General features: G+C 42.0%; 1 protein-coding gene across 1 annotated transcript; it reads right to left on the minus strand.

The window, feature by feature from the left end:
- Positions 1–143: 143 nt before the first annotated feature.
- Positions 144–14,605, minus strand: plcd4b (phospholipase C, delta 4b). Its single transcript, XM_079277306.1, has 16 exons — positions 14,453–14,605; positions 11,128–11,219; positions 10,737–10,895; positions 10,317–10,545; positions 10,070–10,199; positions 9,642–9,873; positions 8,348–8,549; positions 7,835–7,979; positions 6,975–7,127; positions 5,943–6,113; positions 4,531–4,687; positions 4,217–4,333; positions 2,808–2,986; positions 2,555–2,687; positions 2,310–2,459; positions 144–2,156 (listed from the first exon to the last, which is right to left on the minus strand). The coding sequence occupies exons 2-16, from the start codon at positions 11,144–11,146 to the stop codon at positions 2,065–2,067; spliced, it is 2,268 nt and encodes a 755-aa protein (XP_079133432.1). The 5' UTR covers positions 11,147–11,219; positions 14,453–14,605; the 3' UTR covers positions 144–2,064.
- Positions 14,606–15,527: the final 922 nt, after the last annotated feature.

Below are 15,527 nucleotides of genomic sequence, written 5' to 3' on the forward strand. Positions count from 1 at the left end.
GTGAAATAAATATCAATATGTAGAACTGACCACTTGACTTTTACACTGTAAAAGGCTCATAAAACACATCAGTGCATGCTGTTAAATGAGGGAGTGTGGATTGAAAGGAAGGTGTTCTGTGAAAAAGTATTTTGATATTGGTTGTGATTAAAAAAACTTTAATATTTAAAGTGAATAAATTAACTTCAATGAGTCAAATGTTTTGGAATGACTGAATGTTGATCCTTTCAGAAAATGCATGTATTTACAGACCCATATACATACATGTACATAATACACATTACCGTGTGTAATTAGTGCATTAGTTGTTAGAAATAACTCAAGCAGTCACTTAATCGTAGATAACCATCATAATGCAAAGTTCTGAGTAATTCATAATAGCAGGTTTATAATACTGGTATTTGGTTTTTTCACGTTCCGTTATTACACTTTCAGTTGTATCGGGTACTGTAACTTCCACATATACAATATATTTAAAGGCAGACGGGTATATTTTTACATTCTAGACATGCAGTTATCCTCCATGTTCCCTCATTGCCCAGACAATTCAAAAAACTTGAGGGCAATATCTCTATGAAAAGTTTAATTTAGTCTAGTTTCTTGGTAAAGGACATGCATCAACCTCATTTCATAATGACTCTTTAACTGATTCAATCTAGTTGAAAAGAGTCCTCGATTACAAAAAGTAAATATCTTGTTGAAGTGAATAATGCTGAAAAACAAATAACTGATTTCTGACACATTACCCGCTGATTGCTATTTTAGAGGTGCAATGTGTACATCCAAAATTTGGCCGAACTGATGAAACTCTTGAGAGACGGTCAAAATAAACACTGTTATCTTATAATCGTAACATTTACATAGCTTGCTTTGCTCAGTTTTAGCAAGACTGTAGTAGCAAGAAAACCACATAAAAACCATAGCAAAATCTGTTTGGAATGTTTTTCGGTATGTTTTATGGAAAGCCACGCCAATGTTTAGTGTTGTTTTGCTTCTTGATATACATGCTGTTCTGTGGAAGCCCATTTCCGTCAGCAAAGAAAAAAGAAAAAGTCAAAGTTTTTTTTAAAAATGCACCAACTCTTTTGCTGCATCCATCTGTAACCATGACACAGACCAGATGTTTCCAGTTTCCGTTTAATGAAGGTTGCCACCTCAGCCACATCGGTTTTATTCTTTCTTCTCCAGAGCTGCTTCTTGCTTAAAATCCTTTCAAGGGTGCGTTTGCTCAGTACAATCCATGTGAAACAGCAAGCAATTGAAGTATTTCATGTGTTGTAAAGCCACGTTTAAAGCAGTCTTCCATCTACTCACAACAGTGGCGGGCCGTGCATTTTATACCTGGGCCTTCACTGCTGTCCTGCAGCTGAATACACGTATTCGTATTAAACCGTTCGGTACGAGGCTTACAAACCGAACAATACGTTTGAATAATACTAGTGCATTTGGAAAATGCAGAAACTTAAATTGTAGGAAATATAATGTTTTCTGCGCTTACGTAGGAGACAGCGGCCTGCGTGACCTCTGAACCAGAAAAAAAAAAAAAAAAAAAAAAAACGTTGAGGCACTGCACGTGTTCTGGGAGGCTACGCTAACTAGCTTAACGGGAAAACAACAGCAGCAACACGCATTCTGCTACACAGGAAGACAGTAGCTGTGCAGTGAGAAAATAAGATAATGGGAAAAATATTTTTATAAATTATAATACATGTAGTGTATTTCACAAAAATTATTAAATTATAAAATAGCTATAACTTTGTGATTCTGTTCAGGCCAGCAGAGAAGGCCGTGCAGGCCCTGACTGCCCACCACTGACTCACAATCCATTTATATGTCAATGTAGGGTAACCTATGAAGAGCTGCTTCTATGACTGTTGTTTGAAAGTATCTCATAATTTCAACTTTCTATCACATCATTTCGTCCGAAAAATTCATAATTCAAAATTGAAATTTTGTTTTTTTGTTTTTTCTGATGGCTTCCATACTGTTCTCATCCTTCGTCAGGCAAATGAGGACACAGGACTGTGGTCCACCTCTGGCCTCGTCTCCTCACGTGTGACTTCCTCATGTGAGCTCTGAGATGCTGACGTTGACAAAGAGGGAGGCGGGAGGGATAGCTGTTCCATCCTTGGAGAGCAGGTGAATGTGACGATATCCTGGAAAGTAAAGACGTCGGCAGGAATTTGGATAAGAGAAAGCTTTCAAACTGAGTGGCAGGAGTTCTCCTGCATCTGAGGCAACATATGATTGAATCTACATATTTAATAAATACTGCAGTGGGCTGTCACTGTGCTGTACTCTCTGCTCACCTGCTTGGATGCACGTAAACGGAAGAGTGAACTGTCCAATGAAGTCGTTCCTGGACGCCTTATCGTGGTCCTCCACCTCGAAGCGTACCAGGGCCAGCTCAGGGGTGTGGACGACAAAATTTAAAGTTTCATTCCACACTGGGTTAAAACCTGCAGGTAGAGGGCAGTAGATGAGTGAGTATGACCAACAGGGAGGCAACTTTTTATGAATCTCCACATTCTTATAGTACTGGACATGCTCTCACCATTGTTGTTAATGTGACTGGTCTCTTCCTTGGCCTGGTCCTGTGGCACCCCATAGATCTCCACTCTGACCAGGGGGTCTACAATAGAGCCCTCTTTCTGATTCACCTTTGGGAGCTGCTGCCCACTGATCACCTGATAAACACACAAGCAGATCAACGTATTAGATACAGACACCACTGCCCTGTACTCTCACACAGAAGAATATAGCTTTTTTTTTAGTTTGCAACCTCAAACCAACAAGCAGTTTTGAACCTGTATGGATAAGCGGAGTGGTTTGTAGCCTTGCCGCTCCTTGGGTTTCTCCGGACTGAACTGAGTGCTGCCGTCTCTCATGAAGTCAGGCTTGAGGACGTAGCCGCAGCAGCCGTTCTGCCCGAACAGCCCGTCATTCAGATCCATTTCCAGACCTGCTGTCTGGAAGTTCAGAGCCACTTTTGGAAGAGAGAAAAAAAAAACAGAAGGGAGATAATGTAATTAACTGTGATTTTTTTTCTTTTGGTTGGCTGCATCACATGATTTCCCAGAACCAGAGTCTACAATCTCGCCATCAAAGTTCATGTGGGAAGTCTAGAGCAGATGGCGTCAGTTTAAGGCCTCATGATAGGAAGCATCTGTCACGTTAAACTCCTCCAGCTGCTGGGTGATGCTCTGTCTGACCCAGACCTCCGAAATTATAACTACGTATATTTACTCAAGTACTTCACCTAAGTAACATTTTGAGGTAATTGTACTGTACTTGAGTATTTAAGTACCACTTTATGCTACACTATACTTCTACTCTTCTGCATTTTGGAGGCAAATATTGTTATTTTTACTCCACTACATTTATTTGATAACTTTAGTCACTCGCAGACTCGATTAATAATACAAAATACAGTTCAACTAATAAATGATGACGTTTGTTTGAAGATTAAACTGCCTAGTGGTATATAAAGTAATTAGAATTAGCTCCACCTTTATCAGTAGCAACATTACAGGAATGAACACATTAATGCATCAATAATTATAATCAAATAACAAAATATACATTATTCAGAAATGGGTCATTTTGTATGATGAGCACTTTTACTTTTGGTACTTTAGGTTTATTTTAATGCTCATACTTTTGTACTTTTTAAATCTCCTTCAGTGTCAGTTTACAGTTAGTGCTGGAACACAATTGAATAAAAGCTGGGTTTATAGTAAAAACTAAAGTGACATTAAGTTACGTTAAGTTAAAAAGTAATCTTTCTTTCTTAATAGTTTCAAAGCTTCCAACATGATTTAAAGTCAAACGATGATTTAATCGGGTTTAAAAATGAATCCTTTGATGTTCAAAACACACCGACAGTATTATTTAATGTTGCAGTTGCAAGTGCTATTTATATTTGGCAAATTAAACTGTGCCAATTATTACTGACTAAATCTATATCCATGCCCAGGGTCCGAAGTTGTCATGTACTATAGGGCATTTATTCCAAATGATTGAATTTCTGATCCTGAAAGTGCTTCAACTCAAGTCGCTGAAATGTTACATGCAATCACGTTTTCTGCCTCATGCTGAAGTGTTGGAGAGGCTGTGGACGTCAGAACACTGAAATATTAAGATTGGAAACAGGAGACATTGGTGATTTTAGAGGCAATGTTTACATTGAACCAGCAGGGTGCGATCTTCCTCTCACCTATCTGGCAGCCCACATTCCACATCTCCTGCGGGTTGTAGTTGGAGGATTCAGTCCTGAGACCACCGGGGTAGATCCTGCTCAGCTGCCGTGTGTTGTACTGCACAAAATCTGTCCCTGAAGAGAGGTTTGCAGAGAATTAGGCCACTAAATGTCTATAGCAGGAACACAGAGAAATATACTCTTCCTCCATCGACTCAGACATAATTATAAATAATATAATAATGTAAAAAGAAAGATACATTTTGTTACACGTAGATAACATATCATAATCATAAAAAAATATGTAATTGTTCCCTAGTGTTTTTGTTCACCTGCTTCCTTAGCAAGCCTCTTGGTCTTGGACTCAGAGAATGAGGATATCTCACAGCATTCGGCGTGTGAACGAGCATGCTCAAAGCCATGGAAGTGCACACTCTTGCAGTAAACCACCAGGTCTGACAGCTCCCTGGACAGTTTGGACTTGGATTTCTGCAAAAGTGGAGAATAAAAAGAAAAATGAGTCAACAATCGAATCATATTCCCATCACTTTAATAGCACCTATGGTGAGAAGTGGCCATTTGGTTCAGATGTAACTCTGTAATTTAGAGGTCAGTGATTAAATAAGAGTTACCTGGGTATTTCTTTACTGCTAAAATGAAATTGCAACTTATTAGGATAAAAAATGTTCAACAAAATACCAAACGAAATACATTAAAAAAACAAATAATTTGTAATTCTTAAAGTAAAGTCTTGAGTTGTTTCCCTCAGTATGAGCAATTATTACACAACTATGTCTACATTTAGCCCTATATATTATTTATATATTTGCCATACAAATATTGAGTCTTTATAGTAATTCCGTTTGTGAGTTGGAGTGCCCACAAACTGTTAAATTAGACAACCCAGTCAGTGTTTTTTATGCTGGCTCATTAGAATATATCACCCATGGCTTAAAAAGCACCTCTGTAAAGATGCAGCATATTTGACCCACAAGCCAATCAGAGCGGACTGGGCTTGTTCGTGAGGAGGTCTTAAAGAGACAGGTGTTCAAATGGAGCGTTTCAGACAGAGTGTGAATACAGGTGTATTCATTCAGACAGTATGAGAAAGAGAATGTGTTTTTTCAACATTAAAGCATGTCAGCATGTTCTAGCAGACAACTCAAATACAAGTATGAAACAAAAAATAATAATATGTCCCCTTAAATAATGCTGAATCAAAGCTTTAAAGCAGCGAATAAATCTGTGTGAAACAACTACAATTCCCTCTCTCTCCTCCATCACCTCTAATTAAATCATTAAAGCCACAAATGCTTCCAGTTAATCTCTCTCTGCCCAGCAGGGAAATGCTGACACAGAGGTTTTTCCCAACAAATAAGGAGACGCACAATGGATGCTGTTTTCTTTATCTGTCTTCTTTTAAATATCCCTGTTTCCTGTTTCATTTCACTATCTCCCTCCTTCTGCTCCAGTCTCGCCTCACTGTCTCTTATTTCCCGCCTCAGCTTCCTGTCTCTCTCTCTCTCTCTCTCTCTCTCTCTCTCCAATCAAGCTCCTTTCACATCAGTCTTGATGTGATATACTATCACTCTTGATATAATCCTCTGTCGTCTTCACTTCCACTATAAGGAAAATGTCTAGGCATGGTCAAATCGTGCTAAAATAAATCACGTTTCTTGAATTTAAAAAAAACATTGAGATGTGAGATCTTACAGAAACATCATAAAGTATCAAATGTATGTACCTTCCCCGTTTCATTCAAACACTCAGCAGGTGGGTCCCCTGGTGACAGGCTCTCAGCATCATCGTTGGCCATCTCTTCCTCATCACTTATTTCATCATTCAGGGTTTCATCGACACAGTCTCCTGGACCGCTAATCTTCTTGGCCTTCAGCAGAATTCTCCCCCTCAGTTCCTATACGATGAACACCAACACAGGCACAGATTGGTGAGAGCAGTTTGTCTCAATGCTGGATGTGATAATCCGCCTCCACTTCATTTGCGGCATTTTGCTGTTAGTTTCGAAGTAGATCTGAGGACTTGATTAAATGAAGAAATCCATTAATGTCATCTGAATGTGCCGAGTGAGGGATGCAACGCGGGAAAGACTAGCATGACATATTGACAATGAACTCAAATGTCACAGTTATTGAGTACTTGTTGTCTTCGGTACCCAGACTACTCCTAAAGGTGGTCCATCTTCCTGCACTTTGTCGTCTCCGAACAAAATGAAGCAATGCACCATTTCTAGATTGCCGAAATCCTCACTGGAATTCCTCGTAGCATGTATCTGCCATTACTCCACGTTAGCATTGATTGTCCTGAGTGCTCTAATGGAAAATAGATTGTAAGTTATACCATGGCTGTGCTTTCAGGGTGAGTGGAAGATGGATAGTAAGGCACACACGGAGCCGCTGAAACTCTCTGAATTGTTAATGATACCTAAGTTTCCCCCAGATCAGGCATGGTCTGACAACATTCCGTTCCTAAAAGTGAATCACTGACTCAAAGCAGAATGTTCACCGAAGCTTCATATCACACTTTAAAATGTTGAATCAAACAAGAATGTAACAGCATCGCTATTTCAAGATGAAACACAAAGACAGCCATGCTAACACCTCTGTAGTAACATCTATCAGCTCAAAACAAAATACTCTTTATTTGCCGGTCCGATCAGAGAGACTGAGGGGAAGGGACCCCAACAAAGTTTAAAAACCTGAAAGATTCTGGGATTTTGAGAAAAGATTCGGGGCTTGAGCCCCAAACAGATTCTCACCTGTGGAGAAGGAAGCTGTTGAGGGACCTGCCCATCCAGCAGGGTGGTCAGTAGTGTGTCACCCAAGATTTGACTTAGGTGCTTGGCCATGACTGTCTGCTGCTCCACGCCACAGTGATTCTCAAGAGACAGGATGACTGGGAAGTCCGATGCCTATCAAACAGGAGAGAGAAGACACAGTAGTGGCTTTTTTAAAATCGTGTCTGTTTTCTGTCTTATTTACGTTGCAGTTTGATCAGCTACAGCAAACTCAGTGGTAAAAGCACTGTATTGAGTTTCCATTAAGCCAGGACAGTTCCTGCATCATGTCTTCCTGAAGTTGAGCAGGAAAGTTCCAGCGGGATGAAATAGAGAGGTGGAGACTCGTGAGGAGTTGCTGGTAGTTTTCCATGTCGGTCAGTCAGCAGGGCTACATTTGATTCCAGGGACACGGAGGGTTACCAACTGCTCCATGTGTGCCTCACACGTTTCTGGGCACACAGACCGTCCTGTCAGTGGGTTTATTAACTGCTCGCATTGGTTGGAGAAAACACATTTTTTTAAAGATTACTTTCAGCACCATGTAGCCATGGAGATACTTTTCATTTTATTTGACTTTTATTTAGTTTGTGCTGCTCACAACATTGAAGAATATCAACAGCAAATTTTCTTTTAGTAAGATTTATTCTGGTAAACCCACAGACCACACTACCAAGTTTTTACAGGGACTATTTCTTCTGTTCATAGGCAAACTGTTCACAGTTTGGTCTGTAACTGGAAAATGGATTCTGGCAAGACATTTTTTGAATTTAAAATGAAAACCTGAGCGGGCTGCACGGCTGGACACCGCCAAGTGTAAGTGATGATAGATGTTTTCTCACCTTGAAGGCGTATTCCTTCAGCGTCGAAATGACGTCTCTGAAAAGAATCTTAGAAGTCAAAGTGTGACCATGATACACGACGGGTTCCCCGTCACTGCCGTCCCAGCAGTCCACCTCTACACAACGACAGCCTCTCTTCAGGGCTCTACACACACACACACACACACACACACACACACACACACACACACACACGCACACACATAAGTAAACTGCATTGTTTTGTTTCAGGTAAACATGTATGTTGCATGTAAATGTAAATAAGGACTTGGACAAACTTTTAGAATTAAATAATGAAATACTGAAACCCTCTGTGTCACCCTTCCTGATAGAACATGTTTGGAAGTGATCAGGTCTAGGTTTGTTAAAGGTCTAGCTAAAAAGTTCAACTCCCTGATCTCTGATCAGTACATTCAATTCATGTCTGTATACTTTCTTTTGATTGTCAAACCTCCGGTTCCATTAAACAAGTACCAAGTCTAAACTGTGTTGTGTGTGTGCAGCAGTCCTCACTGGATGTATGCCTCCCGGCTGCTCTGTCCTCGCAGCTGGTCCTCCAGGAGGTAGGTGTTGTGTGAGGAGGAGATGAAGTAGTGGCTAAGCGGCTGGCTCATGTCCTGGTGAAGCTGCCGATGCTCGGGTTTAAATACAGAGCCCTCCCGTGAGCACAGGTACATCTGGAAGCCATCCAATGACATGGAGCCCTGCTTCTTGGCTGTGTATCAGAAAGATGGGTGTTTGCACAAGAGCACAATCCAGGGTTATATGAAGTTCCAAACAAATTTCCAAATCTACCAGGACTCTAGATAAAAGGCTATTGACTTCAGTACTATTCTCAGATCAAGAAGATCTTTGCTGAGGTGTAGGAGTTTAATACATATTAGCAGACTGGAAAGAAAGGCATCCACACGCTCAAATGATGTGTGTGTTGCAAATGTTCAATGAGGTTTTAAGTCTCTGCTAGTGGTATGGCTCCAGCGATGACAGGCTTTTGGTGGGTTGGACAGTCCACTACTTTTGTCCAGACAGACATAGAGTGCTGCAGGAAAACTCCTGAAACCAGGAAATCAGTCGGCATTTTTCAACTTCCGTTTCCCTTGTCTCAAAGTCAAATATATATATTTTTTATGGGTTTTTGGTTAGATGACTGAAATGAGGTCTGAGGTTAACACAAGCTGAAGAGATTTCAACATTTTGTTCTTGGATATAAAATAAGTAGCTTTTAAGAGTCTACATGAGACCACAGAATGTCATCACAGCCTCGTTGTGTATACTCGTGCTCATGTGGCCATGGTGTAGTTTGTTAGTAGCCTAATGTTCGCTTTTCACTGCTACCGATTGCATTCATGCTTCAAAAATGATGAAAGTGGTTCATTCGTGAATATTATCTGACTGAACATACGTATTATAAACTTGTGTATGCCACAGAGCTTATTTTCTGCAAGAATCTATAATCCAATTGAAAAATCCCACTGGCTTTGTGTCGAGGGGAACCAGTGCGATGCTAACTTCCGGGATTGGCTGACAAAAATACGTCATACTCACTACTCTAGCTATAGGCTATTGTGTATGTGTTGATTTATGACATAGATATTGGAAAAGTCAAGATCTAACGCGAAATAAATATTTAACACGAGAACACCTCGTGCATATTCCTAATATTGCATCAATCATGCGTGGGTGTATTTTATAACAGTTGTGCAACTGGGCAACTCCTCTTGAGCTCCAGCCCCCCCCCCCCCCCCCCCTCAGGTAACATGTGTGACGTGCATGAAGACGCACTGCTGTCAGCCACAGCCATCGTCACCTGATTCAGATGGTTCGTAGCGGTCAATCAGCTCCTGGGCATGCTGGGAACCCTGCTCTCCCTCCTGCTGATCTATGCTCAGGAAGTTCTCCAGCTCGTCCAACATTAACTTCTCTCCATCTCCCGAGTAGTCCTGGAACACCTTCCACACTTCATCCCTCTGAGTCAGCATCCTATAGAAATGGACGAACTGCTCGATTTCCAAAGAGCCACTCTTCGACTTGTCAGCCATCTGTGGAAATAAAGGTGGTTTGGAAACAGTCGGGGAAAAGTACTGAGTTGAGCAACACTCAATTCTGTTCCACAACCTAGTCAGACCAAAATGCAACATCAGGCAAAAAGGAATGAAGGAGGTCTAATGGTCAGTGAGTCACAGGTTCAATCCCTGCAGCAACCAACGCGTTCACCAAGAAGCAACGACAGCCCACCGTGAAGAGATGCAGAGCGTGTTCCTCATTCATGTCGACGTTCATCATCTTCAGCAGTGTCCGCACCTCTTTGAAATTCATCTTCCCGTCTTTGTTTTTGTCAGCTTTCTGAAACCAGTCCCAGACCCACCTGAGAAGACGCTGAGGGAAACGCCAGCTCACAAGTGGACGAATAGTTCAAATTGAAAGAACTTCATTCAAAATCGTTACAATCAGCTGAGAGAGTGATGTACTACTGAAAGGATACTGGTCCAGCCTCTCCTTCTCATCCATCGTTTGAGCCTTGTGAATCAGCTTGCGCACTCCCTGGATCCAGGCCTTGGCTTCCTGCGGCGAGTCGGCCACAAGGTCCAGGTTGCCTTGGCGGCCGTGAAACACCAAGGTGAAGCAGACGTCAGCGGGGAACTCCTCAGCGATGCTCAGCAGGACCTCCGACTGGTGGCCCTCACGCACAGCCTCCACCTCGGTAACTGAGACTGAGACATGTATGGACGGTTAAAGTAATAGTTCAGTGTTTGGAGGATTACGCTATTTTTATTATGCATTTCATACGCTTCTGTTTTTAGGTTTTATTGAGCTTGGGTTGGGTCAGGAAGCATTGTTGTTGTGGACCTTTAAGGCCGGTTTATGTCGGTTTATATCGGTTTATATCTGTTTCGGTACTCACACGTGGAGTGGCCTTTCCCCGCCCATCTGGACTTGTACCAGATCGTCAGGCCGTCCTCCAGCAGGCGGAAATGGCGCTGCTTCTTCCACGATTTTGACTTGACTTTTCTCAGAGTCGACCCCGCTATCATCACCTTCACATCTGGGTCATCTTGGATACCTGCGCCGAGTCATGGTTAGGGTTAGTATATGTATGTAAAATATGTAATGTAAAAAGGTCATGATCATGTCATACCTCCGATATTAGACTCATTGTTCTGTTATTACCGATTTATTTAGGAGATACAGACCTAACACTGAGTTCAACTTCTATTAGATCCTAAACCTTCATTCAAATTGCAAAATCATCACAATTTCTCTTTACTCATTCTCAGTGGATAACATTTACTCACGTGAACCTTCAGGATCCATTGCTATTCTTGACTCATGCCAATGGAAATGTGGCTCCAGAAATGCGGGTTCCAGATGTTTGCTCAGCAACACCCTGTTTTCAAATTGAAACAGTTATACAAAACCTCAGTACACCTGCTGCAACCTTACTGTAGAGAAGTTGTTATTTAGGAAGGACATGGTTCCCTTTAATGATACAGGACTTCCTTGCTGATCAGTTGGGTAGTCGGGTGGTGAAGGGAATCTATTGCTGTTATTTTTAACTGTAAGATCTGGGCTCAAACCCCTGAGTCGGCAAGTGACTGCTCTGCCAAAGTGTCCCTGAGTAAAATACTGAATCCCTACCAGCTCCATCTCTGCTCACATGAAACCCTCAAAAGAACATTAAAAAACAAGAGGATACAATCTGCAAGGATTTAGTAGACCATGGGCCCTAACTGCCAAGGTATTTTTAGGGCGAGTCAGCATTTAAATCTTAATCCACTCACACCATCTTCAATCATTCATGGTGTGCAAGCAGATTTTGCATAGCAACTCCTGCAGTCTGTGTGCTGACAAAGAGAAATCACACCCACTCAGCAGTCTGTGCAATCAATAGCAGACATCAAGAGAGATTTTATTTTTCATTTAATGTAACTGCATGTGAATGTACTGCAATCGTTCTGAGACAATGATGTGGTTCATGGTTTCCTGAGGATGTATCCTGTGATTTTTAATCCAGCGCCACAATGAGGTTGATACAAGATACAGATGGTTGTGTTCCCCTCAGAATGCCTTTGGTGATTCCCTTAACTTTCATCTACCGCCTTCATCCGGCAAATAAATTCATATTGTCCAACACTTTGGTTTATGACCAAATACCTGCAAAACTAACAAGATTCCCATCCTACTCAGCATTTTAACATGATAACTCAGTAAACTAACATGGTGAATATGACACCCGCTTAACATCAGCATTGTCATTGTGACCAGGTCACCACGTTATGTTGTGAGATTCAAAGCGCCTGGCTGTTTTATGGTGCTGCATTATAGTCATAAACACTCATAAATATAGTCATAATGCTTTATAGCAATAATCATAACACATCATAAAGCACTTTATATGACTTATACTGTCAGGTATCATAATACTTCATAATTCCTGGTCACTTACTGAACTCTCTTTTTTGCCAGGATCAGTATAATTCCCACAGTTGTAATACATTATGAAGGTTTGATCAACAAAAGTTAAAAAAAAAGTGTCTGTTATGGCCCTTTATATCCAGCTACAGGTAAAGTAGAAATTGTTTCAGGAATTATCTATATTTTGAGTCAATTGAGACTTTAGATATTGTTTTGCGGGGGGGGGGGGGGCATCACATTCGTGAAATGTAAATGTCCATCAATCACTTGTGAATCCTCAAAAGGTTGTATCAACTCGGAGAACTCAATTCATGCTAATCCACAGCCTATGGTTATGACCTATTACCTTTTTCAGGTCACTTAAACCAAACAATGACCCATTACAGTAACTTATAATCACATTATAAATTGCATTATACGAGTGGTTATTATCATCGGGGCGACTGTGGCTAAGTGGAGAGCAGGGCCGGCCTTCAATCAGAAGGTCGGCGGTTCGATCCCCAGCTCCGCCAGTCGCATGTCGAGGTGTCCTTGAGCGAGACCAAACTTGCTCCCATAGCTGTGCCTACGGTGCACGGATAGAATCTGAAATGTAAGTCGCTGTGGATAAAAGCGACCTGCTAAATGACTGTAATGTGGTGTAATGATTATAATCCATCATAAAAAAGATTACTATGAAAACATAAATGTCTGAGCGACCAACAATTTTCAAGTATTCAACACTTGTCATTATATAATGTGCTATGATTGTTGTTATAAAGCATTATGGATCTTTAGGAGTGCTTAGAACTGCAATTGTGCCACAAGCTGATTATAAAGCATTATAAGTATGTTTGTAAAGAAATGCATTACAAACATGGCGTCACAGAAAATGTTACCTAACTTTTAGACTGAATCAACCCTAAATAAACACACAAAACCATTGTGAAACAGGTCAGGTCATCTTTCAGCCCAAAATCATAACATTGAGTGTTTTGCAATCTGACCATCACACAGCCTCTTGTATACTTACTCCTTCATAATGTGTCGCATCAGAAAACAGAGGGAGTACCAAACCGAATGAGACAAATGCTTATCGTTCAAAACCGATAAACTCCTGCTATCTCTGGTGCTCGCTGATAAATGTGGATGAAACACTTCCGGAAAGGGAAGGTTTTCTAAAGTCTGTATATCTGTATGCCTGTCTGACAGCGATCCTTTCCTTCCATTGTCTCCTGAAACAACAAGATCTAGTCTTGGGTCCATATGCTTCACAACCCACTGTGCAGCCCCCCCCCCTCACCACAACATGACTGATGCGATGCAAGGAATGCTTTTGCAGTTACACACACTTCATTATCACACTCCTACTGAAAAAAACAACCGACTGACTGCCTGACCAGTGACTCACAGACCAGTGAGGCTTATTTTCCACAGCTATTTGCTCCATAAACTTGTTGTGCTTTCACTGCAGGGCCACGTCAAAGACGTTTTTATTTCCCATCCGAGATCTTTCAGATTCTATTTCACTTGCTGAAAGTTCAACACACCCTCCGTCATACTTAACGTGCAGACCTTTGAGCTGCAATTAGGTCACATTGTGTTGTTTTATTTTTGGGGCCATGCGTTTTGGATGGGGAGCACTCTCTCATTAGGTGAGATGAGTCACACAAGGCCACTTCTTCAGGGAAGTCACTGACCACACACACACACACACACACACACACACACACACACACACACACACACACACACACACACACACACACACACACACACACACACACACGCACACAAAGTACATGAGTAACGGGCGCATTGGGAATAAACAAGTCAGTCATGAAGACCAACAGCTTCATGCTTTTATCTTGTGTACATCTGTGTGTAGTCTAGGTTTAAATCCGTTTTATCCAACATCGTAACGTTCCACTTCCCCTGTACAGTGGGATCCGTGTCCTGATATTAACTCATGACTGCTTTTTTTCCCTCTTCCTGCACACAATTATGTGAAGAATTTCACACACAAGTGAACAGGCAGTGTCGGTCCAGTAAAAATCCATATATAACTCTGGCTAGGAGGAGGACTGTGCACAGGAAATTAGAACCAGAGGCAGAAATATGAGACATAAAAGCCTCACTTCAGCAAAGCCCATATGTAATCGCAGCTGAAGAAAGAAAGAATGAGTCAGTCAAACTACAATACATATATATATTTTCCTTACTTACCAAAAGTGAAGATCTCTCTGGGGATATTGTAAGTCAGACCTCCAGAGGTGGGTACTCTTCAGGAGACGGCTCTCCCAGAGAGGGCCTCAGGTACTGACGGGTAGGACCCTGGATGGCCGGCCTGAGAGAAGGCTCAGGGATGTGTGTGTGTGTGTGTGTGTGTTGCCCTGTGCGCTGAGATCCAGAGTCGAGGAGAGTCCAGAGACTGTTAGCTGAGCTCAGGGCCTTAAAAGACTGGGAGTGTCTTCAGGCAAATCTGGCTCAGCCTCCTCCCCTCACTGCCGGGTCTAGGAAACCTGATTCCCTATAGTCACTGCTGCAGCACGCTGGTACGCTCTGCTCCCGCCCCTCCTCCTCCTCCCCCCTCCTCCTCCTCCTCCCCCCCCCACAGCCTTCCTTCCTTTCCTGCCACTCCCTCACTCCGCCATCCGCAGACCCCCTTTACTGCATCTGGTGGGGGTCACTCCCCTCAGCCTGCTTCCCCTCATTCTTTCTCCCTCATCCTCTGGGTAATCGCTGATGCTCTGCAGAGGGACTTGTGTTCCTGTATCAGCGCTGATAACAGAGTAATACAATTCTTGGAAAGAAGCCCAATCATAAAACAATGAGAAATACCTTTAGTGCATGAAAAAAACAACTAATATCCTGAAATCTGATCTCAGAAGATTGCAACAGTCTGCGTCAGGGATGATAAAGGGCTGTCCTGTAGATCTTGGCAGTATGCCACATCCTGCAGAGCAGAGCCTTGATTGGTCGACATTCTTTGAGTTACTTTTGATATATATCTCTGCGGTCCAACATGCACGTGAAACTGCATTGATAAGTTTTAATATGCAAATAAATCATAGGTGAATATGGACAATGTCTGACTCGCAAATAGCAACGTAGACGTCACTTTCCCTCCAACCAGTCGTACTAATGCACTCCTCCGTGTGAAAGGAATGGCTTCAGATACTTTCCTCATGAACGGTAAACAGACAGAAACACAACGCACTTAGGAGCTTCTCCGACCTACGGGGATCGGATTTGCTCACAAATGGAAGGATTGAGCGGAGGGGGTCTGTTAATGTACTGG

The sequence above is a fragment of the Melanostigma gelatinosum genome (genome assembly GCF_949748355.1).
Source record: "Melanostigma gelatinosum genome assembly, chromosome: 10".
Taxonomy (NCBI): Eukaryota; Metazoa; Chordata; class Actinopteri; order Perciformes; family Zoarcidae; genus Melanostigma; species Melanostigma gelatinosum.

Coding starts and splice junctions, on each gene's coding strand:
- plcd4b (XM_079277306.1), bottom strand. Junction 9,874..10,069: donor ACGCTCTGCATCTCTTCACG/GTGGGCTGTCGT, acceptor TTATTTCCACAG/ATGGCTGACAAGTCGAAGAG. Junction 8,550..9,641: donor CTACGAACCATCTGAATCAG/GTGACGATGGCT, acceptor TCTGATACACAG/CCAAGAAGCAGGGCTCCATG.